At 41.4% G+C, this 23,955-nt stretch overlaps 1 protein-coding gene across 2 annotated transcripts in view; it reads right to left on the bottom strand.

The window, feature by feature from the left end:
* The window catches only part of LOC121864646 (zinc finger protein 385D-like), a 119,716-nt gene that overhangs the window by 24,412 nt on the left and 71,349 nt on the right, over window positions 1-23,955 (bottom strand). Inside the window, exons 3-4 of one of the 2 annotated variants that reach the window (XM_042363767.1) lie at window positions 16,458-17,529; window positions 9,895-10,140 (exon numbers count right to left, since the gene is read on the bottom strand). In XM_042363767.1, coding sequence (XP_042219701.1) covers window positions 9,895-10,140; window positions 16,458-16,463 — 252 coding nt within the window. In that variant the 5' untranslated portion in view covers window positions 16,464-17,529. The remainder of the gene's footprint in view (window positions 1-9,894; window positions 10,141-16,457; window positions 17,530-23,955) is intronic. The other variant, XM_042363768.1, reaches the window with a different exon arrangement.

Genomic DNA, 23,955 nt, shown 5'->3' with positions numbered 1-23,955 from the left:
GTTCTTATTTTTTTTATACCATTTTCTCAGTGCTTGATATAATTTTGTTGAGTGCCCTTAAGGCCTATTCATTGTAGAGTTATTAATTTCTTATTTTTTTAATACCGTTTTCTCAGTGATTGATATTATTTTGTTGAAAACCCTTAAGGCCTGCATCTGTTGGTGTAACATAATTCTAATGAGTGCCCTTTAGGCCTATTCATGGTGGAATTAATAATTTCTTATTTTTATACCACTTCTGCAGTGGTGGACATTATTTTGTGAAAACCCTTAAGGCCTGTTTCATGTGTGGAAGCAACACTTCTTAATACTTTAAATTTATTGTTTTCTAATGAGGCATTGTCTGAGTTTCTAATAATTTCAATATCATGTATAACTTTTATTCCCCAGAGTAGTGTTTTAAGGTCAGGTTAAGAGGTGCGCATATGTTGGTGTACCATTATTGGATTGTGTCTGTAGTGTTGGAGGGAATATAAGTGTCTAGATTTTACAGTGTGTCTCATTCATCCCAATCACAGATACTATCCTTCCACGGGTCACGGTTTCGAGATGACGGCAGGTTGGCAATACCAGTGCACTGCGGATGGCCAGGGAAGGCTCGAAAAACTTTCCAACACACATTAACTGTTCTTAAGAGGCAACTTGATGCTAGTCCACGTCTGTGAGCACGGGAATTGAAAGAAGAAAAGCCCTGTACTTCTAGGTGATATTTCTGTAAGGACCGCTCACCGCCGCATCCATGACGACCTGCAGTGTTGCAGCCACCGTGCAAGCAAGAAGCCACTCTTCACCCTTGTCCAGAGGCAGCGTAGGGTCACTTTGCCAAGGCTAACGCTCAGTGGAATATGACCAAGTGGCGACACGTGCTGTGGAGCGACGAGGTAACGTTTTCTTTTACTGGAAGTCATACTTTTAATGTGTACAGGCGCTCCGGGAGTGATTCGCTTGACCCCCAAATTCACTTTTAGCATCCTGAGTCACTAATGGTGTGGGGTTGCTTCTCGTACTTTAGAACTGGTGATCTTGTTGTGTTACCTAGGAATGTGATGATGAACCAATTTAACTACTTGGAGCTGCTTTGTGATTATTTGCCCGGGTCTTTTGAAAAATGCCTCGCTGATGTGTTTATGCAGGATGGTACCTCATGTCACACACCAAAATCTGTAATACAATGGCTTGTTGATTGTCAGGCAGACTTCATAAGTGATTGGCCAAGGAATTTGCCTGACCTTAACCCAATAGAAAATAAGTGGAGCATTATCAAGCTTCGTCTAAGGGCAAGGACACAAATACCGACACCAAGCTGGAGGCAGCCATTCATGAGGAGTGGGATAATTTAGAACCCACAAATACTCCACAACTTGGCAGAGTCAGTTCCTTCACACCTGCAGGAGTGTATCAAGAGAAAAGGAAGGTCTATAGACTACCGGAAGTTTGTTAACTTCTCAATAATTTTTTATTAATATTTCATCTTGTTGTTTACGTCCGTCACAGCCCCGCGCATAATGCAATGGTGAGGAGTGTATATATATATATATATATATATATATATATATACGAACTGTCTCGTAAATTGGGTAAGGGTTATCTCGTAATTGGGTACGAGTTGACATGTTCTGATGGGTATGATTTACTTGGGTACGAGTTGTCTGTTAACATAAGTTACAAGGTGCTCTATACACTCCAGAATTAGCTTACCCCATCACCTCAAAGGGAGGAGGGAAGGTAAATGAGTGACTTGATCCTGGTCTGGTTATAAAGCAAGAGTTCAGCATGAATCCTCCACTGATGACCTACAGTACATCAGGATCAACCAACTATATTCCACTGGTGGCTAGAGAGAGAAAGGGAAATAACCAAAGGCTCAGGTGATATCCAGTGTAGTGGAGGTATGCCCAGTGTAGTGGAGGTATGCCCAGTGTAGTGGAGGTATGCTCGGTGTAGTGGAGGTATGCCCAGTGTAGTGAAGGTATGCCCAGTGTAGTAGAGATATGCCCAGTGTGTGTAGTGGAGATATGCCCAGAGTTTAGTGGAGGTATGCCCAGAGTGTAGTGGAGGTATGTCCAGAGAGTGTAGTGGAGGTATGCCCAGTGTAGTGGAGGTATGCCCAGAGTGTGTAGTGGAGGTATGCCTAGAGTGTAGTGTAGATATACTCAGAGTTTAGTGGAGGTATGCCGAGAGAGGGTGTAGTGGAGGTATGCCCAGAGAGGGTGTAGTGGAGGTATGCCCAGTGTGTGTAGTGGAGATATGCCCAGAGTTTAGTGGAGGTATGCCCAGAGACAGTGTAGTGGAGGTATGCCCAGAGAGTGTAGTGGAGATATGCCCAGAGAGCGAGTGTAGTGCAGTGGAGGTATGCCCAGCCAGCTACCATGTCAACAAGAGCCGCCGCTACCTACACTCTTCCTCCGTTTGCCTCTCCTCCATCACATTCAATTACGATACTGAGCCAGTCTGTCAAATCACTGTAGGTCTACCTATCTGACATACTAAGGGACTAACGGGATACTTACTTACAGATAAAAAAAAGATGTAAACGCCACACCATACACCTTCGCTTCTCCTCACTGCCTGCCGCTCGCTTAGGTACCGAGCGGCCGGGCTAGGCGACGCCAGAGCCTTCACCACCATAAAAAACGAGAACACATACACGGGCAACTATACTGTGTCTTGTTTGGCTTCTGTGTGTCCTGGTTTGGGTGGACCTTCAACTAATTCTAACTATTATATATTGAAGTATATAAGAATGGAGAAATTATCTGAATACTCAGCTCCAAGCGGTATGACAACCGCTGCCTAAAAGGGTTTAGTAACCTTGGTATTTAAGGAACCGAACTTCGTTTTTATATTGATAGGACCGCGTCTTGTATGTTCATAATTCAAGTGACCTTAATCTTATTTGGTTCTGGGTGCTATTATAGCCTAATACTTTGTTATTCCCTCATTTCGTAGTGTTCACGCCACATATCGTCCACTTTTCGGCCCTTTGTATAATTTATCCTTTACCTGACAGTTATTAGCATCCTGTCCAAGTCATATTACTTTCCAGGTTCAGTAGTCATTCGGTTGAATGAATGAGACATTTTTAATGAGTCTGGTGGTATAAGAGTAACGCACTTTCCTCTCACTATTTTGTTCCGGGTTCGATCCAAAAGTTGGACGTGAGAAGGCTACTGTCTAGTGTAGGGGTGGAAGTTGTGGGTGGGGGAACACGGCGCGCGCAGCCAGCCAACCCAGCTCAGGTGTTTTTGGGGGGCGTTGTAAGCCCCCTGAAAATTATTTTAATTCTGACCAATACTTTTACTTTTATCCTCTTCACCACTGATCGGCTCGTTAGCCGCTTGGGCGATCGGTCATGTCTCACATTACTTTTCCTTTTCTTTTATCTTCTTCACCAAAAGGTCGGCTCGCTAGCCTCCCGAGCAATCGGTCACGTCTCTGTCACGCACTGTTGGCAAGTACTGGGCATCCACCGGCTCCTGAATGTACCTGAACCCGCTCCAGTGTTGGTCAAGTCTTGTCTTGAAAGAGCTCACACTCGGTGCCGTCACAACACTTTCTGGTAGATTGTTCCAAGAGTTTACAACCCTCACTCCGAAAAAGTTTGCCCTCACAGTTTTCTGGACTTGCGGCTTTTTCAATCTTGAGCTGTGACCCCGTGTGGGGCGAGCGTCCGCCAGCTCCAAGTAAGGACACTCGACTGAGTAGTGCCCCCTGAGATGCTTATACACCTCAACTAAGTCACCCCTTGCCCGACTGTAGTATAAGCTAGGCAAGATCGGGCGCTCCAATCTCTCAGGGTAGCTGAGGAGCCGAAGTGCAGGCACCAGTCTGGTGGCCCTCCTTTGAACATTTTCAACCAACTGACAGTCCATAGCATATCTCGAGGACCAGACGGGGTGACAGTACTCCAGATGGAGAAGCAGTTCACTCTTGAAGATCTTTACGAGGGACGGACCGTCTAGATATCTGAACGACCTTCTTATAAGACCCAATAATTTATTTGCCTGATTTACCTTCTTCTCGCAATGGCCCGAGAACTTCAGCTCATTGTCAACATACACACCTAGGTCCTTCTCACATTCAGTCTAAACTAGTGCAGTTTCTTCATCCCGTTGGGACATATGATACGCCACCTTACCGTTGGTACGCCCCAGGTGCATCCTCTTACACGTCGTGACATTTAATCTCAGCAGCCATTTCTTCGACCATTCTTGGAGCCCACAGAGGTCCTTCTACAGCTCTTCACAGTCCGCTTTGTTCTTGATTTCCTGAAATAACTTGGCGTCATCGGCAAACATTTGTATGGAGGAGTGTACAACGTCAGGCATGTCATTTATGAAACAAACAAACAACAGCGGGCACAATGCACTGCTCTGTGGTGACCCACTTGTGACAGGTGCGGATGACGATTTCGTGCCATTAATCACCACACGCTGCTTGCGGTCATATAGAAAGTCTTCTATCCAAGGCTAGGACATTTACCCGAATTCCGTACCCTTCCAGTTTGATTTTCAGCCTTTCATGGGGTACACTATTGTACTGGGCCGAGTTTCTTTACTTCATATTTTACCATCCAGATATTCTTTTCTGTTATTATTCTTCAATTCTTTATTTATAAATATACTTCACCACGGTCATACACGTCAGTTAACGCCAAAATCAGACGATTCATATTACGCTCAATAGCCCAAAAAACATGTAACTCTGCCTTCGTTTGAGTCCTCCATCTGAGGAGTCCGTTTTCTCATCGCTTCAAGACGCCTCAGTCCTCCGTTATCCCATTTTCTCTAACTTACTGAAACCAACCTCTCTATAAATGAATTTGAATGTTAGAGAGAACACCCTTGTTTTGAGTCAACTTAGATATGTTTGATAACAGTTAAAGCATACAAGATCCTTTGTGAGTGATGTTGAACGCTTTAACTGTCCTTGTTGTTAGTAACATTGGGTAGGTAAGTGATTGTTGAGTCTGCCAGTACAAACGATACCCGCGGTATCGTTCCCTAAGAATGACAATGTCCATGAGTTTCCAATTGCAACTGAAGTCAGAGTATTTTGTTGCCCAAACATCAGAGAATCTGATGGTTGTAGTTTAGAGTTTGTCAGTTGTCTATTTAAGAACGTCATTAATCTTCTGAACTATTCTGTCAACCTGTATAATCTCCAAGATCTAACGTCTCCCGTGAATAGCTCCTTGTTCGCCTCAGCCCTGAGCTTGTAGAATTAATGTTATCAACGTGTATATTCCACCTTTTCCTGGCAAGCTCAACCTCTGACTAGATTATATGAATAGACATAGGAAATTACCCTGATCAGGAACACCGGAGTTCATAACTAAGTACACAGTGATCCAAAATGGTAGAGAAGGTCTGGTGTTGGTGAAATCAACCTTTCTGGTATGAATGACTGGGCTAGAGTTGCCCCACGGGCACACGTATATACTGCTACACGAGGGAGAATCACGCATTCGTGACTCTTCCTCAACGTCTCTCCAGGTATGTTAACGTGTGTTCCACGCCGCCATATTAATTCAGTTTAACTTAGTCAATTTTGTGAATATCAGTGTTCATGTTGTAACAGTGAAATTGTCATTTACCCAGTGAAAGGATTAATATAAAGTAAGTGTCGTCTGGACCGTTGCCAGACGTATGGTTTGTTAAGTTGAAGTTAGACATTTACGCTTTTGTGACTCTTCCTCAACGTCTCTCCAGGCCAGTGTGTTGAGCTGAATACTCATCGGCTACCTTGGGTCGGTAGCCGGGTTGGACGATGCCGTTAATTCGACACGATTAAACTGGGAAGTGTGTTTCCTGCAAATCAGGCCCCAGCTCCCTTGGCGTCGGTCTACAACCGACCCCTAACCAGGGCTGTCGGAATTTCCGAATCTTGTTGACTGAACACGCTGATTGGTTCAACTGCTCGCGTTGTGATTGGTTGCGAGTCCATGACGTAATTACTATTTTCTATAATAGAATGTGTGGTGAGGGGTAACGAAGATCCCAGATACAGTAATCATATTAGAGTAGTCCTCATACTCGGTGAATTTCATTGTTCCTGTCATTAGTTTTATAAATTTCTGAATAATAAACACTGCATTATACACCATTCAGAGCGTTATATGAGATCACATTGGAACAGACCCTTGGCTTCCTTGTCTCGACTCTCGATATCGCTTCATGTGTGACTCAGCAGAATATAATTCTGCTAAAATATCGCTCGTAAAATGTAGGTAAGGTAATTAAATACATCTAAAATTTATTTATGTGTATTCTATATGGTATTTTAGCCACGAAAAAGCATATTTCCTAAAGTCGGTAATTTACCAACTGTCGGAGCAGTGACGTCACGGCTTACCGACTACGTCATCAATTTACCGATTAGCAGACGAAGTACCGGATTTGAACCAATCAGCGTGTTCGATAAACAAGAGTCGGAAATTCCGACAGCCCTGCCCCTAACAGCGATCTTCATTTGTTATGGAGCCACCATTATACCCTGGGGCACTCCTCACAGTTACATGGACCTATGTATTATTGTATCTTGATTGAGGGATTACTAACAGAAATATGGAAATCCCTGGTTAAGTAGTGAACCCATAACTATTAAGAGTACCAAGAAATATGTTATGTGAGTTGAGTACATGAACTGAAGGAAAAGTACCATGTTGTTCATGCCGATAGAACGTGATGTTATAAGTTGATCTGGGATATTGTCAAGTGTCATATAATCATCTGTAGTGACAATGGAATAATATAATGATTGTTAAATGTTGTAATCAAGAATTGAAGATGTAATTTGTTACTTATAAAAGTAAAAGCGCCAATTGCAAGAACGGTTATGGGGTGTACGACGCCATTTACGATGACCTTCTTGCCCTGGTCTTTTTCAGCAATATCGCCTTAACACATGGAATTCTGCACTTTTCGAAGCTTTGGAGGAGTCTCGAAACAAGTTTCCTGGTGGGAATTATTAGCTAGTGCTGTACTCAAAATATCGAAACTTCGAGATCTCTCCAGAGCTTCAAAAGGGTGGTATAACTGAAACAAGATCAGGGCAAGAAGGTCATCGTAAACGGAGTCGTACACCCCACGACTGTTCTTGCAATTGGCCCTACCTGAGGGTCCAGTGTTATCTGATCGTGTATAATAATTACTGAATCTTATTTGTCAGAGGAATAATACAAAAATTGTCTAATGAAGTAATAAGTACTTGGAGTTGTTTAATGATATAATAACTACTTGAAAGGTTTAATGAATTAATAAGTAATTGTGGATCTATTTTATCAATGGAAGTTAAGTAACATCTTATTCACTCACTGTAAATAAAAGTTGAATTAGTAGTCTACGAGTATCACCTCTCTACTCCTTCTAAACATTGGTTCCCAGAAATTAATACTTACTCACGTGCGTATATACACTATACCACACTACCCAAAAGCTTTCCATGAGATATGTTATACTGTATTCTAACCAAAAGTCTGGTGGTGGCAGCCTACTTGTAAGTATAATAAGTGTACTAAGAATAACATGGTTCCCAGACTAACCCATGTATAAGAAGATAAGTAAAAACAGAGTATACTTCAGAAAGGTAAGAACATTGAAATTTAGAAAATATAATATACAGTATATGAAAAGAAATAAAAGACTTGGAAGCATAAGAAAAGAAATATAAGACATTTATGTATATTGTGGAACTAAAGACACAGCTTAGAAATTATTAAATAAATGCACCATGAAAGTTTAATATAAAACATACATAACTAAGACAAGAATTACTTATATAAGAATATAAGCAAGAATATAAAGTATATTTATAAATAAAGAATTGAAGAATATTAACAGAAAAGAATATCTGGATGGTAAAATATGAAGCAAAGAAACTCGGCCCAGTACACTATCGAAAGCCTTGGCAAAATCTAAATAAAATATTGTCGATATTACCGCCCTGTTCCAGAATATGGCTCCAAATATCCAATACCTTGAGCAATTGTGTTAAGCAGGAGAGCCCCGGCACAAAACCGTGTTGGCAATCCTTTACAAGGTTGTTTCGTAGTAGATGTTCCATCGCGGCATCTCTGATAATACTCTCAAGTACTGTACTTTACATATTATGCTGGTCAGGCTCACCGGTCTGTAGTTGGTCGTGGAGTGACGATCGCCCTTCTTGAAGATAGGATCATGGGCATTTTGAGGCTATTTTGAAGCCATGAGCACTTGATATTAGGAGATATTCTGAAGTCAATAGTAAATACTCTTTACTATACAAAAATGATTAAGTACAATAGTGCAATGAAGAAAAAGTAGTGAAATTTTCTGGTGAAAAGGGGGGTCCGGACCCCAAAAACTACCCCCTGGATCCGTCTTTGCATTGTGACCTACTACACGTAGTTGATTTTCTATGACTACTCCAGTTTCCTCCTGTATTAACACTGGATCGGCTAGTAAGCTGACAAATGGTGAAAATTATAAACTAAAAACAAGGTAAATTAAATTAGGAAGCACCGTGTCTGAAGAACTCTTGCATTACACGCAGGCATATGCACCTACAGTGTGGTGTATGATTTAAGAAAATTATGACGGATCCTGGAGGTTTCCCTAAGCTGAATAAATCGTCTGGTCATAGCCAGAATAAATTTCTGAAGTGGAACAATCGACGCGAGAGGGTGGTCCTGCACTCTCTCCAAAGTGGTTATAATTTGTTCCGTCTTGATGTCTCTCTGCCACAACACGGCCCCAAGAGCTCTATCTCCTACATACATACATAAATTCCAAGTGATAGGGATGAAAAAGGTTCAGTGGAAGGACAACAGGTGCATGGAAGTGAGTACTAGGAGTAGAAATATGTGCCGTGGCTTAACACAGCGTGCCTGATTGTTATAGGATTATAATACAGACTCCCAACATCATGACCGACATGCAAGACTCACACTGCCGCAGCTCGAACCCAGAAGCCCAGTAGGTCCCGCCCAGTGGAAAAGGAAGTAGGTTAGTAGTAGAGTTGTTTGGTGACAGGTGAAGAGAAAGCACAGTCTTTGAGCTTATGCCAAAGACGGAAAGGAGCTAGTTGGAGAGGAAGAATTTTGAATCTCTGATCCTTAAATGTCAAAGTATTCGTTGCATGGAGGAATGAGGGTATCGTCGTATTTTAGTTTATTTTCATTTTATTTTTTTAAGAAAGTGGGGAATAGTTCTCCGATTTGCACATCACCAGGACCTACCTAATATCAGGCAGGAATATCGTTACTTCCTGGATATCCATCCAGTGTTCTCCCCACCCTATCCTTTTACTTCCTTGTTGGTCTTCTTCTTTCACTGTCGAATTCAACTAAGCTTATTTGTTTTTAGAACCGCTATTATTAGCAGACCCTTGTTGGCTCTCTGCCCGACCTTTCTTTCATTTCTGCATTGTTTTCTGATTCCAATGCTTCGTACCGTCTGCAATCTCTCCACCCCACATATTGCTCCCAAACTCACCATTTCTGTTGATTTAAACTCTCCTGGTGTGTTGCCATCAGTTGTGTTGCCATCATACAACTACAGTTGTGTTGTCACCGAAACATTTTTGTGTTGCTATCATAAGATTACAGTACAGTTGTGTTGCTACCGTAACACTAATTGTGTTGCCATCATAAGATTATAGTACATTTGTATTGCCACCGTAAAATTAAAATTGTTGACTTAAAATTACAGCATAAGTCATTATTAAGACAAGAAAATTGAACAAAATAAAGTAGTTTTAGAGAAAGCTGGGCCCCGGGGATGGCTTCATGCGAGCGAGCATACAGTACAGTATATGATGGACACCTTGTGTCAGATACATAAAGCAGCTCAGTGGGTGCAGAAGGTGGGTGGATCAGTAGGTGCATGTGGCTGTTCCCTCAGGTGAGTGACTAACCTCTGCTGGCTTGCAGGTGGTGGGTGCTGACCCGCCAAACAGTGCGGCTGTCCCGTCCCTCTCAGAGCCGTTGAAGGTTGTGAACAAATTGAAAGGCGGAAAAGCGGCGGGAAACTGTGGCATTAAGGAGGAACTGCTTATAGCTGGGGGAGAGGCCATGATCCATGAGTTGGTTGCCGTAGTTTCAGCCATTTTCCGCACGGGTACCATTCCATCTGTCTGGGTAAGGGGCCTGATCACCCCTATCTGGAAAGGGAAAGGGGATGGACAGGACTGCATCAATTACCAGAGGAACATCATGACTCAGTTTGCCAGGAAAAAATATGCATTCCTGATATTTATGGTGACACAGACCATGACATCTTCTATCTGCGACTTGTTTGTGCTGCGACTTGTTTGTGCTGAGTAACCTTTATTTATACTCGTAATATCAACATTTAACCACAGTATCTTCCATTCTATGAGCCCTGTCGTAAGTTTCCGTATAGAGGTCGTTCAAGCCACACAATATAATGTTGTCTCCGTGTCCATCAACCTGAGGCCTTGTAAGACTCACATCCGTCCACCTCACTACACCATCCCCATACTGTACCCTAGCCTGACGCCCACGATACACACACAAACAGACTGTTAACGTCTCCTATACACACAAACACACTATTAACGTCTCCTATACACACATAACACACTATTAACGTCTCATATACACACATAACACACTATTAACGTCTCCTATACACACATAACACACTATTAACGTCTCCTATACACACATAACACACTGTTAACGTCTCCTATACACACATAACACACTATTAACGTCTCCTATACACACATAACACACTATTATCGTCTCCTATACACACATAACACACTATTAACGTCTCCTATACACACATAACACACTGTTAACGTCTCCTATACACACATAACACACTATTAACGTCTCCTATACACACATAACACACTATTAAGGTCTCCTATACACACATCACACACTATTAACGTCTCCTATACACACATAACACATTATTCAGTAGTGGGCACAGCTAAACGAAAAGTTAGCTTCGCTAACCGCTAATCCGCTAACTAAAAAGTTAACTTCGCTAACGCTAAACCACTAAACAGTTAAAAAAAATTAGCGGAAGCTACCGCTAACTGCTAACCTTTATTAAATGAATTTAGCTTCGTTTATTTCTGTGTGGGGGGCTCTGAAACCCTTAAAAACAGACCTAGAGAGCTGAAATTTTCATATGTTGTCTTGTAGTTTAGTCATAGAGCTTTCCAAAAATGTATAGCATGACAAGATCAGATGATGATCAAGGTGTATACATACAATGAAATGAACAAATGAAATTAAACATTAGTTTATATTCAAGTTTCAACATACACTATATAATCTTTTTTACTGTACGAAAAGACAGAAAGTATTAAACGAACCCAAAAACTATAGTACTGTATAGCATAGGTAGCAAATAGCATCATGCCAACATCAGATGAAGATCAACTTATCAAGGTGTACACTGTACACAATTTCACAAATAGTTAATTTGCATTCTCATACAACCTATCGGTCTTATTCATTATTCATGAAAATATACAATACCAACCACATACACATTATACCAGTGCATTTTTATATAATTTATTGTTGGTCTTAGTCATGTAAATAAACAGAAAATTCTAAACTTTAATGAAAAGTAAGTTTTTAGAAAATTTTATTTGGCGCACACCTTGGATGACATCCTGGTTATGAACTTATGCAATACTTAGCATAACCAAATATATTGACACAAAAAAATCCTAATTAAATTAACAAATAAATGAGAAATGAAATTATACATTAGTTTACAATTACATTCTATGATTCTTTCCACATACACTGACAGTCTTTATTTACTGTAAAAAAAAAGTATTAAACTTTAATAATCGAAAAATTCCATTCACTCCGGCTGCAGTGGCTGGGCCTTCTCCATCGCCTCGACGTGATGCTGGTTGCCCTTTATAAACATCAGCCTCTCAAAGTTGCCATCTGACAGGGTGGCTCTCTTGGCCCTCAAGATATCTTTGCACGTAATAACACGCAGTCAGCCAAGCGTGCCTGACTGGCTGTTGGAGACAAGCATCGCGGCGTCACATGCTTACAACAGACAGGAACAAACATGTATAAATTTTGTTAGCGGAACTAAATTTAGAGGAAGCTAATTGGTCCGCTAATGGTTTCCAAAGTTAGCGAAAACGCTAATCCGCTAACGAGAAAGTTGGCTTCGCTAATTAGCGGTTAGCGGAACCGTGCCCACCACTGACATTATTAACATCTCCTATACAATACACACATAACACACTATTATCGTCTCCAATACACACATAACACACTAGTAACGTTTCCTATACACACATAACATACTTGTTAACGTCTCCCGCACACACACAAAAGTTCCAAAGGCAGTGATATACGAAAGCATAATCGCCAAACCAGATTCTCTTTAGCTCCTATATACTGTTCTAAGGAAGGAGTACCCGGCCATGAAGCACCGAAATACTTACACAAAGACGATATAAATCAAATACATACAGTACCGTACTGTACAGACAAATAATTTCACAGCAATGTACAGTGCATCAGGTGGCCCTTTCCTCTCACATACTCTTTTTCTTTTCTTTTATCCTCTTCACCACTGATCGGCTCGTTAGCCACTTGGGCGATCGGTCACGTCTCAGTTATGCACTGTTGGCAAGTACTGGGCATCCACCGGCTCCTGAATGTACCTGAACCTGCTCCAGTGTTGGTCAAGTCTGGTCTTGAAAGAGCTCACACTCGGTGCCGTCACAACACTTTCTGGTAGATTGTTCCAAGAGTTCACAACTCTCACTCCGAAATGTTTGTCCTCACAGTTTTCTGGACCTGTGGCTTCTTCAATCTTGAGCTGTGACCCCGTGTGGGGCGAGCGTCCGCCAGCTCCAAGTAAGAACACTCGACTGAGTAGTGCCCCTTGAGATGCTTATACACCTCAACTAGGTCACCCCTTGCCCGTCTGTAGTATAAGCTAGGCAAGTTAAGGCGCTCCAATCTCTCAGGGTAGCTGAGGTGCTGAAGTGCAGGCACCAGTCTGGTGGCCCTCCTTTGAACATTTTCAACCAACTGACAGTCCCTAGCATATCTCGGGGACCTGACGGGGTGACAGTACTCCAGATGGGGAAGCACTTCACTCTTAAAGATCGTTACGAGAGACGGACCGTCTAGATATCTGAACGACCTTCTTATAAAACCCAATAATTTATTTGCCTGATTTACCTTCTTCTCGCAATGGCCCGAGAACTTCAGTTCATTGTTAACACACACACCTAGGTCCTTCTCACATTCAGTCTCAAATAGTGCAGTTTCTTCATCCCGTTGGGACATATGATACGCCTCCTTACCGATGGTACGCCCCAGGTGCATCCTCTTACACCTCGTGACATTGAATCTCAGCAGCCATTTCTTTGACCATTCTTGGAGTTCACAGAGATCCTTCTGCAGCTCTTCACAGTCCGCATGGTTTTTGATTTCCCGAAATAACTTGGCGTCATCGGCAAACATTTGTATGGAGGAGTGTACAACGTCAGGCATGTCATTTATGAAACAAACAAACAACAGCGGGCCCAATACACTGCCCTGTGATACCCCGCTTGTGACAGGTACGGACGATGATTTCATGCGATTAATCACCACACACTGCTTGCGGTCATGTAGAAAGCCTTCTATCCATTCCAGGACATTTCCCCGAATTCCGTACCTTTCCAGTTTGATTTTCAACCTTTTGTGGGGTACGCTGCCAAAAGCCTTGGCAAAATCTAAGGAACAATAATGATCCCGTAGATTGGGAAAACAGTTTCTTTTCTCCCTTTATCCTCTTCGCCACTTTTACTTTTATCCTCTTCGCCACTGATCGGCTTGTTAGCCGCTTGGGCGATCGGTCACGTCTCTGATTACTTTTCCTTTTCATTTATCTTCTTCACCAAAAGATCGTCTCACTAGCCGCCCGGGCGATCGGTCACGTCTCTGTCACGCACTGTTGGCAAATACTGTACTGGGCATGCACCGGCTCCTGAATGTGCCTGAACCCGCTCCAGTGGTGGTCAAGTCTTGTCTCGAAAGAGCTCACACTCGGTGCCGTCACAACACTCTATGGTAGATTGTTCCAAGAGCATACTATACTGTACTGTACTATACTATACTGTACTGTATTTTCACTGTGTCAGGATATGGTTTTGAATTTCCTTATTTGGTAAGCGTCAAACATATACAGTATTATTTCAACTATAACCCCCCCTGGGTATAAGCAGCTAACAGTTATCCGTGGTCAAATTGCCTTACTGTTTACCTGCACTGTCTCGGCACACACTACAGTATATTCCCACGACCTACCTCTACCTTATACTGTACCTGCATTGTCTATATTCATGCTGAACTGTATACCTGAATAGTTTATAAACATACGTATCCAATTGTAAACCTGTATGGCAACTTTACGGAATAGTTATTATTATTAGTATTGTTACTCAACATCTAAGGAGTAAGTGACTCATAGAAAACCGCCATAATGTCAGGGGTAACGGAGATATATTTTTACTCTCGCTTGTTGAACCACTCGAATTTAACAAAAAGGCAATATAACGAATGATGGATGATTTGTACCGAGAACGAGCATCTTACCATCAAAACATTGTTATATATAGATGATGACTTCGTAGGGTGGAAAGAAAAGGAGATAAAATGAGGTGTTTCACTCTAAGTCAAGGACGTTTGTCGTGAAGAACACTCGCTAGCACTTAGGGCAATTTATAGTAGAGGACATAATTAGATACAATATAGGCTTTTTGTGTTTAATGTTAATTTTAGACAAAAAATAATACGATTTTCTTCTTTGACTCTTTTGGGGCATTTTACCATTAACAAAAAAGTCCTATAACTATTTATGCCCTCTACTATAATTTGACCAATACTTTATCCTTTTCGCCACTGATCGGTTCGTTAGTCGCTTGAGCGATCGATCACGTCTCTGTTGCGTACTGTTGGCAAGTACTGAGCAAGCACTGGCTCCTGAATTTATCTGAACCTGCTCCAGTGCTTGTCAAGTCTGGTCTTGAAACAGCTCACATTCGGTGCCATCACAACACTCGCTGACTGGTTGTTCCAAGAGTTCACAATTCTCACTCCGAAAAAGTTACCCCTTACAGTTTTCTGAAATTATGGCTTCTTCAACCTTGAGCTGTGACCCCTTGTGAGGCGGATGTCCGCTAGCTTCCGATATGGATACTCGACCGAGTAATGTCCTCTGAGGCGTTTATAAACTTCTATTAGGTCATCCCTTGCCTGTCTGTAATATAAGATAGGCAGTTGCGGGCGTTATAATCTCTCTGGGTAACTGAGGAGCCGAAGCGCAGGCACCAGTCTGTTGGCCCACCTTTGGGTGTTTTCAATCAACTGACAGTCTCTAGCGTATCTCGGGGACCAGACGGGGTGATAGTTCTCCAGACGAGGAAGTACCTGACTTTTCAAGAGCATTACGAGAGACCTGAGCTACCTATGTGTAAGACCCACTGGCTTAGTTGCTTGATTCACCTTCTTCTCACAATGGTCCGAGAACTTCAGTTCATTGCCAACATACACACCCAGGTCCTTTTCACCTTTGCTCTCCGTTAATGTTGTTTCTTCGTCCCGCTAAGACATGTGATACACCTCCTTACTGTTGGTACAACCTAGGCTAGGTTAGGTTAGGTTAGGTTATTGTAGTCAATATTCAGGTGAAATAAGCTGGGGTCTCTAATCTTCAGGTATTTCGTTTATTCTTATCACTTGTTACTTTTACTTTTATCCTCTTCGCCACTGATCGGCTTGTTAGCCGCTTTTACCATCATCCAGACCATCTTGTAACACAGAGGTCACACCCCAGTCGATGCCAACTTTATGTTCACTCCCCCACCAGACTGGAAAACAGCTGACTCATCCCTAATGAAACAAACACCAGATTCTTAATAACTTAAATTCTTCATCATAAAACCGGAAAGTATTTTTAATAACGTTTTTAAATAAACAAATATATAAATAAACACACAGAATAAATAACTAGATAATTACGTAAACATATAGATAAACAAATCATCACAATAGGTTTGTTACATTCTCCAACCCAAGCTGAAAATGTGTAAAGGCTGTCTTACTCTCGCGATCAAAAATGTCTCCAGAAATGTACTGAGGTTCTCTTGTAGTCTGAAGTGTTATCTTGTGTCTACTGAGAGGAAGAAATATAACGTGAGACTCTCTAAGACTCCGAGCCCATTTGTGTTACTTGATGAACGGGAAAAGAAATCTACAGAAAAAGTCACAATTTTAGCTCGAAAAAAAGTCGCAGGAAAGTATGTCACATATTATTTGAATATCATTATAGGTTAGGTTAGGTTTCATTATTTCCTTTGGTCATTGAAAACTAACTCTCCGAAAGTATCGATTTTTCAAAATGTTTAAATATGAAACCCTAATTAAATTGTAACTTTTTTTTCCCTACATTCGAGTTACTTACCGCCATAGGCAGTCTCGTGCAGGCGGCGGGGAGACTCCTTCCTTCTTTCTTTCCTCCTTCCGTCCTCCTCCTTCAAGTTTTCTATTCTTCCTTCCCCTTTTAGTGATGCCACGTTTCTCAGCTTTTCTACAATTGTGACACGTTCTTCCTTTTCCTCAACAGGAGTGACACGTTCCTCCTCTTCCTCAACAGGAGTGACACGTTCCTCCTCTTCAACACGTTTCTCCTCCTGCTACTGCAGTGATGATTAGTTCCTCCTTCATTTTACTTCATCTTTCGTAATTACACGTTTTCTTCTTTCTTCTGCAGTAGCGACGCGTTCTTTGAGCAAGATATTCTGGTTCTGTGGTTCTCTCCGGGATCAGGAAGTTCTGTGGTTCTCTCGGGGATCAGGAATTTCTGTGTTTTTTTAAAGAATATTCCAAACCTTTATATTTGTTTTATCAAATGATCTTTGAATTCTCTTTCACTTAGGTAAACTACAGTTAGATGAAGTTTATATAAGTTTGTTGAAGTTTCAATATTATCTAAAGATATTGGTATTTACACAATGTAATTGACAAACGAGTCATACAATTAAGAAATATCACCCGCTTCAGGACGATGACTTATCCTCGTGAGTACGATGACTTAATCTAGTTTGCTGAGTTATTCTTTTGGTCTTTTGTGAACTTGCTGTTTCACTGTTAAGTTTCTTCTCTTTCTATAACCAGTATTTAATTCGAGAAATGTACATGTGAAAAATTCTTAATACAAATCATTCGCACACAAATTTCCTTCAAAATTATTCAGCTTTTCTCGCTGACTCACAGCACTACAATATTGTTTCAAAATTCCCAACGATTCACAAGATCGTATGACATCATTCTCAATGTATGTCAAATTTTGTATCCTCAGCACGATACTCAGTATACGAAGTCAAAAACATCAACAAAAACCTGATGTGTTTTTGTTTTGCAGGACAATGTTGCCAAATCAAAGTGGCGTAATGGATGGATATTACCGCTATGAGGGAGTGGAAGCCATCACTGGTAACGATATCCACATCACTTCCAGCGCCTCGCTCGTCAGCCTGTGGAGAAAAATAGTTTGTTAGGGATTGAACAATTGCGTTTTTTTACTTGTGTGTGTGTGTGTGTGTGTGTGTTTTACTCATTAACTTTAATTAAAGTTAAGTAAGAGGACCTGGGCGTCGTAGTTGACCAATCACTGAAAACAACACCAAAGTGGGAATAACGATGTAAAATGACGACCATACTCAAGGACTTCTGTATTCCCCTATACAAGCAACACACATTACTGAAAAGAGAGCTTATTAAATCGACTGAAACCATCCTAAGAATACAACATCTCACATACCTAGACAGACCAAATAGTTTATATAGTGACTGACAATTATTTAAGACAGACACGAAAGGACAGGTCCGACAGACATATTAAGACACCTGAATAAAGTGGAGTCAATATCTCAGCAGAGATATCCTTCAAGATCACACACACAAACACACACACACACACACACACACACACACACACACACACACACACACACACACGAAGAGGCTATTTCTAAGGCGTTGGGCGCGAGATAATCAAGGTAGGTATAGGTTGGTATATAAACAGTTCTTGCGTGGAGTGAAGTGAATGAGGCAAAAGCTTTCCCGCGCTCTCATGCATTCTTTAGGTGTTTTTCTCTTCCGCTATCTCTTTCTGTATATGTTTCTCTCTCTCCCTCGTTTTCACTCTACTTGGTTTGGAAATAGATTAGTGGATGAGTGGAACAAGTTACCAAACGCCATCATTAACTCGAATACGCTGGATAGCTTTAAACATAGGTTGGATAGATATATGAGCGATAGGGGTTGGGTGTAGACAGAACTGCCCAGTATGGGCCAATAGGCCCGCTGTAGTTTCTTCCATTCTTATGTTCTTATCTCTCTTCCTCCTCCCCCCCCCCCTTCCTCTCTCTCTCTGCGTGAAAATGACGAGAAAAGAAAGGCCTTTCCCTTGCTTGTTAAGATGACAGGTAAAAGGATGAGGTGGTCGGCTCGTTAGGGTTCCCCCAATGACCAATAAGGCTGTACTTTACTAAACCAACCAGTAAGCAACCTTGTTATCATACCCAAATTGGAGGGAAATTTACAAAGTGGGGTTGACTCTGACTTCAGCCAATCAGCACAGTCGGTTTACCCCGTTGGTCTTGAAATTGTTTGGTATTATATCCAAGTTGGCGGGAAATTTATGAATAGAGTTGGTGGGAATTTACAAATAGAATTTTAGCGAGATATTTACTGAAGAGGGTAGTTTAGGGAGGAATAAAAGAAAGGTGGTTAGCAGGAATTTACAAAAAGATAAAGCGGAATATTTACAAACACGGGTTTGGTTACGGGGAATTCTCAAAGGTAATTGGCTGCAAATTTAAATAGTGAGGACAAGTGAGGGTTTATTAGATTAGATTAGATTAAGTTAGGTTAGTGTTAGATTGATCAGGTTAGGTTAGTGGTAGGCTGGTTAATCTTAGGGTGAAATAATGTGGAGGAGGGAGTACTAATCTCCAGGTGATGCGGAATCTCGAAGAATACGAGCACTTGACTGAGGTAGATGATTAGCGTGTTGACTCACTCGACTGCCAGACACCTTTAATACTTCCCTGCCACCAACAACTACCAGGCCGTTCATTATGGTGACGGGTAGTAAAGCAGAGTTATCTCACAGTTCTATCTCGTGATCGAAAGCTATCTGAGAGGTAACTGGTCTTGGCAAGTCACAAACATACAATATATTATGGCCATGCGGGAACTGTGAGAGCGGGCGAACACTGACTGGTTAGGTTGGGGGTTGTCTAAGTTCAACTGGGCACATTTATTGTCTGCATTTATGGTTTGTTCTTGAAATGCTTGTGCTTCTTGTGGAGTTAATTTTAAGATTTCGGTGCTTTCAAGCGACGAGATATGAGAGAATAAGTTGGATCTTAGTGCATGAATGACAGAATGTTTGTTGAGTCTTCTCCTTGCTTACAAAGTGACGTCATTTATCACGCACGCGCTTATTGTTGTTAGCAGATGGCCAAAACTTCTTAATTTTTTGAGAGAGAGAGAGAGAAAAGGGGGGGGGGGGCGCTTGACCCCGTCATTTTAGTTACTACACCAAGTAATTGCACAAACGAACACAATTGTTGAATTATTCAGTCCCTCACGCTCCGTGCCTCCAGTTAAAACCAGAGCGACGTATTTCTCTTTTAACTTTTAATTGTTAATGACTATTGTATTTACTAAGGAAGAATGCACTTTTACAGACGACCTTAGTTGTTGACGAGCAGTAACACCCAATCTACACCTTAGGTATCATCTCATCCAATATCGCGGACCGGAAGTTTGAACACATCACATTAAAATGGTCCATAGATCCAGTACAAAGGATTTTTAAGTAATAACCTTAGCAGAAACATTTACAATAAACAAATAAGTGTCGACCTATACCAACCATTATTTTCAGAGTACAGGTATTGGGAATTATAATAATGAAAAACTATAAAAGAAATGCTTCCACCGTTTCACACAAAAAAGATAACGCTTCCTACCTTACAGTCGATTTTTACCCAACTCTGTGGAAAAGTTTTAATGCAATTGAGAACTTTCTGGTCGTGGGTGGGAATTATAAATGTTCTTAAGGTGAATATTTCTCTTAGTGAAGACCACTGACTTACACTACAGCACAAAACTAACATCAAAATATGCTGAGACCTTGCATTAACCAGACACGTTCACCAACAAGGAGAAATAAATAAGGGAGAGAGAATCCTTTAGACGTGAATCTCGTCTAACAGTCGTAGAATGAATGCTAATTAAGGTAGAGTCTCAGGAACCCTATTATTTTGGTGTTATTTTCTTTTGTGTTTCGTCTTAATTTAGCTGTTACGCCTGTTAGTTGTATTCACCTTTGTTAAGCCTCGTCTTGTTAGAAAAGGTATGGAACAAATTCATAGGTGGTGTAAGGGGTCACCTCCCAGCTAATTTCACCAATAAGACCATGAAGTATCGAAAATTACCAAAATAAAAGGAAAAATAACCGAAAGAAGAAGAAAAGAAGAAATAAAGAGGTGGATGGGAAGGGGAAGGAGGAAGAGCAGCAGGAGAATAAGAAGAGGAAGTAGAAGAGGAAAAAGAAGGGGAAGAACAAGAAGTGAAGTGAAGCTCCAGGTTGCCAAAGTACCTTCACCAGAGCTGTTTAGATTGGTCGACAAGATGCGATCAACCAGATCAGATATAGTCAACCAGGAGCAATTATCCAGACAGATGAGACTAGACACCATCGTCCAGACCAAATACCTTTGACCAGATCAGAAACACTCGACCAGAAGCGATAATCCAGACCAACCTCGACCAAACCGGATATAGTCGACCAAATTCAGACATACTCTACCAAACCAGACCAGGCATACCCAGAGTGGTCGAGCCATGTGATCGTCTGGTAGTGACTGGTCAATTTACGGGTAAGACTGAAGAATTACGAGGCTGAGTTTCGTTTTCTTTTACGACAGTTTGTGAGTTGTGGCTCTGGTAAAATGTTTGAGGTCATAATTTATCTTACCTTTAGGATCAAGAGATTATGGTTCAGTAGATCACCTGGAGATTATGCAACCAATCTTATTTCACCTATGATTAACTACCTTTATGTTAATGTAACAACCTAACGCAAAGTAACCTTCAATAACTTAACCTAACGTAAAGGTTAAGTTACTACTATATGGTCCAGGATGGAGATGTACTACTGTGTTTTGTACCAGAGATAAAGGTTACTATATTAGCGATGGTAACGAATATAATGACAAAAATTAAGAGAAAAGCTGATAAAAAGGATGGATAGAAATAGAGAAAAACTGAAGGAGGCAATGGATGAGGCGACATGGTGCAGGTGGGTGATGGGTGAGGCGACATGGTGCAGGTGGGTGATGGATGAGGCGACATGGTGCAGGTGGGTGATGGGTGAGGCGACATGGGTAGGGTAGATGGATAACTTTGGCCAGATAGATGGATAATATAAAAGGCAGCAAGAAGGTTATATCAAGCGTTTACTGATAGTTATTTTTATAAGTCATAATTGTTTGGTGTATGATAATTCCAGCAAGTAATTTATGTTTAAGAGGTTATTAATTTTAGTCTAATTTTCATATATGTTAAATACTTTACTGTACCTCTCATAAAATCACTGAAAATAACTTTATGGGTTAAGCTTCACTCCAATGGGTGATGCCGCACTTAGCCGCCGCCTCTGCGAGACTCTTAAGGGCAACTCGACTGTGAATATTCTAATTTAGATTTCTCTCTCAGCTTCAAGTAGGGACTATAAACTAGTTCAACTATGATTCTGATAATATATAATACAGCTCTTATGGTGGTAGCTGCTGCATCGTACGTCTGGCACCGAGCCGATCACATGTTTACATTCTGGCCCGCTGTTTGCCATACGTTAAGAGAAGATTTAGGTATCGTTCAAGCAAACCACAAAGAGATCACAAACACATATAATGTTTGTAAAAAAATTAAGCAGCAAAGTTTAAGAAAAAATCTATACACAATATCGTTCTTGGTCTGGTGAGTCGCGGGTAAAGTTGTTGATCCATAAAGAGGTCTTGCTGAGTACGGCAGTTACGTGACCTGTGATGGCGGTAGATCACCCCGTATACCGCGTTCTTACAACGTGCTTTGTATTGGTGTACAGATCAATCTGTCTCACCACACCAAAATGGATGAGAAACATGAAATAAAGGAAGGAAGGGAGAGGGAAAGGGTATTTCACAATCTATATCTTAACATATTTGAGAGAGAGAGAGAGAGAGAGAGAGAGTCTATCTCGGGCCATCGACACTGACTCACATCCTAGATATCTGAAGCCAAAGAGGGTGAGCAATTTTCTTAATCTAAATTACCCTGAGGAACGCGACGGCCCGGCCATTTAGCTGTACCCTTCCACCTATTAACACTCAGCCGGCATCACTACAAACAAACGGCTATTACCATTACCACGTATAGCTGAAACCCAACCTGGGGTCCCGCCCGATTCTCAAAGGGCCTTATAATATCTGAATCACGTAACGTACGATAAATTCTCACTAAAATCATCGTAACTGGAAGCATTTGTCTTACCCAGTAAAGATAAAAAAAAACTCACGTGTAATAAATCTTTGAGAAATGGGTCCCTGAAGGTAAAGATGAAATAATTAGTTTTTAATGGTGTTTAAATACGTTTGATTATGTTTAATTATTTTTACTCGTGACGATATTCTGTTGCCTTTAGATTCCAGTTACTAAAGGTCCACTTAGAGATATACTTAAGGGATATTTAAAATTAAAGGGACCTCAAAGAGCTGTCAATAGACGAGAAATAATTATTATGAAACGATAAAAATAACAGAGAGGGAAAGCAGCTGAGACGAAACCAAGAGACCAACTGAGACTAAGAGACAGCTGAGACCAAGAGACCAGCTGAGACTAAGAGACAGCTGAGACCAAGAGACCAACTGAGACTAAGAGACAGCTGAGACCAAGAGACCAGCTGAGACTAAGAGACAGCTGAGACCAAGAGACCAGCTGAGACCAAGAGATCAGCTGAGACTAAGAGAGACCAGCTGAGACCAAGAGACCAGCTGAGACCAAGAGACCAGCTGAGACCAAAAGACCAGCTGAAACTAAGAAACCAGCTGAGACCAAGAGACCAGCTGAGACCAAGAGACCACTACATTACGACACAAGAAACTTAAAGCCCAATACACAGTGATCACCTCGGCCAACACAGGCCAAAGGTCTGTCTTCTTCCTCTCGGTAGAGGTTCTGTCCTCCCTCTCAGCTCTTCACAGTGTAACTGCTGACCAAACAAAATTAATCTAACTTCTCTCTGGCCAATGACTTTTACAGCTCAATGTTTACGTCAAAATTTGGGGTTTTATTGGTCAGAAAAAAAAGTCTTGGACAAATTTTACAGATTTGCCTCCATATCAGTGCAGAACAGGAGGACGTGGGGGGGTTAGTTTACAAGGCACCCTCTGCACCCTGAGCTGGTCGAAGCATGAAGTAATGCAGGGCCCAGAATAAACATTAGATTTTCTTGCTTAACTTTTTTTTTTTTTTACTGGGCACTCCCCTACATCATTGTGTAAGGTGAAGCGCAGAAGCGTTTACAGCGCCCAACAGGGAAGCATGCTAAGTTCATGCTTGCCTTTATGTCTTATGAGTTAAGAGCGTAGAAGCCTGAAGAGTCAAGGGCGTAGAAGCCTGAAGAGTCAGTGGTTTATGTCATCAAGTTATTGGAAGCTCCATCAACTCCCTGAATACGAATTCGCAACTTTCGACTTACAACAGGTACCTACTTTACTGCTAGGTGAACAGGGACTAATGGGGGCTAGGAAGTAAGTCCAAACAACTTGCTTAACTTCTTAAACTAAGATGCTGTGAGGGAGAAACTGCCTGAAAACCACTGATTACATCCGTAAATTATAGAG

Source organism: Homarus americanus, unplaced genomic scaffold (assembly GCF_018991925.1).
Source record: "Homarus americanus isolate GMGI-L3 unplaced genomic scaffold, GMGI_Hamer_2.0 scaffold57965, whole genome shotgun sequence".
Classification (NCBI taxonomy): Eukaryota; Metazoa; Arthropoda; class Malacostraca; order Decapoda; family Nephropidae; genus Homarus; species Homarus americanus.
Note: the sequence above shows the minus strand (reverse complement) of the source record. Positions and strands in the feature narration are given on the sequence as shown.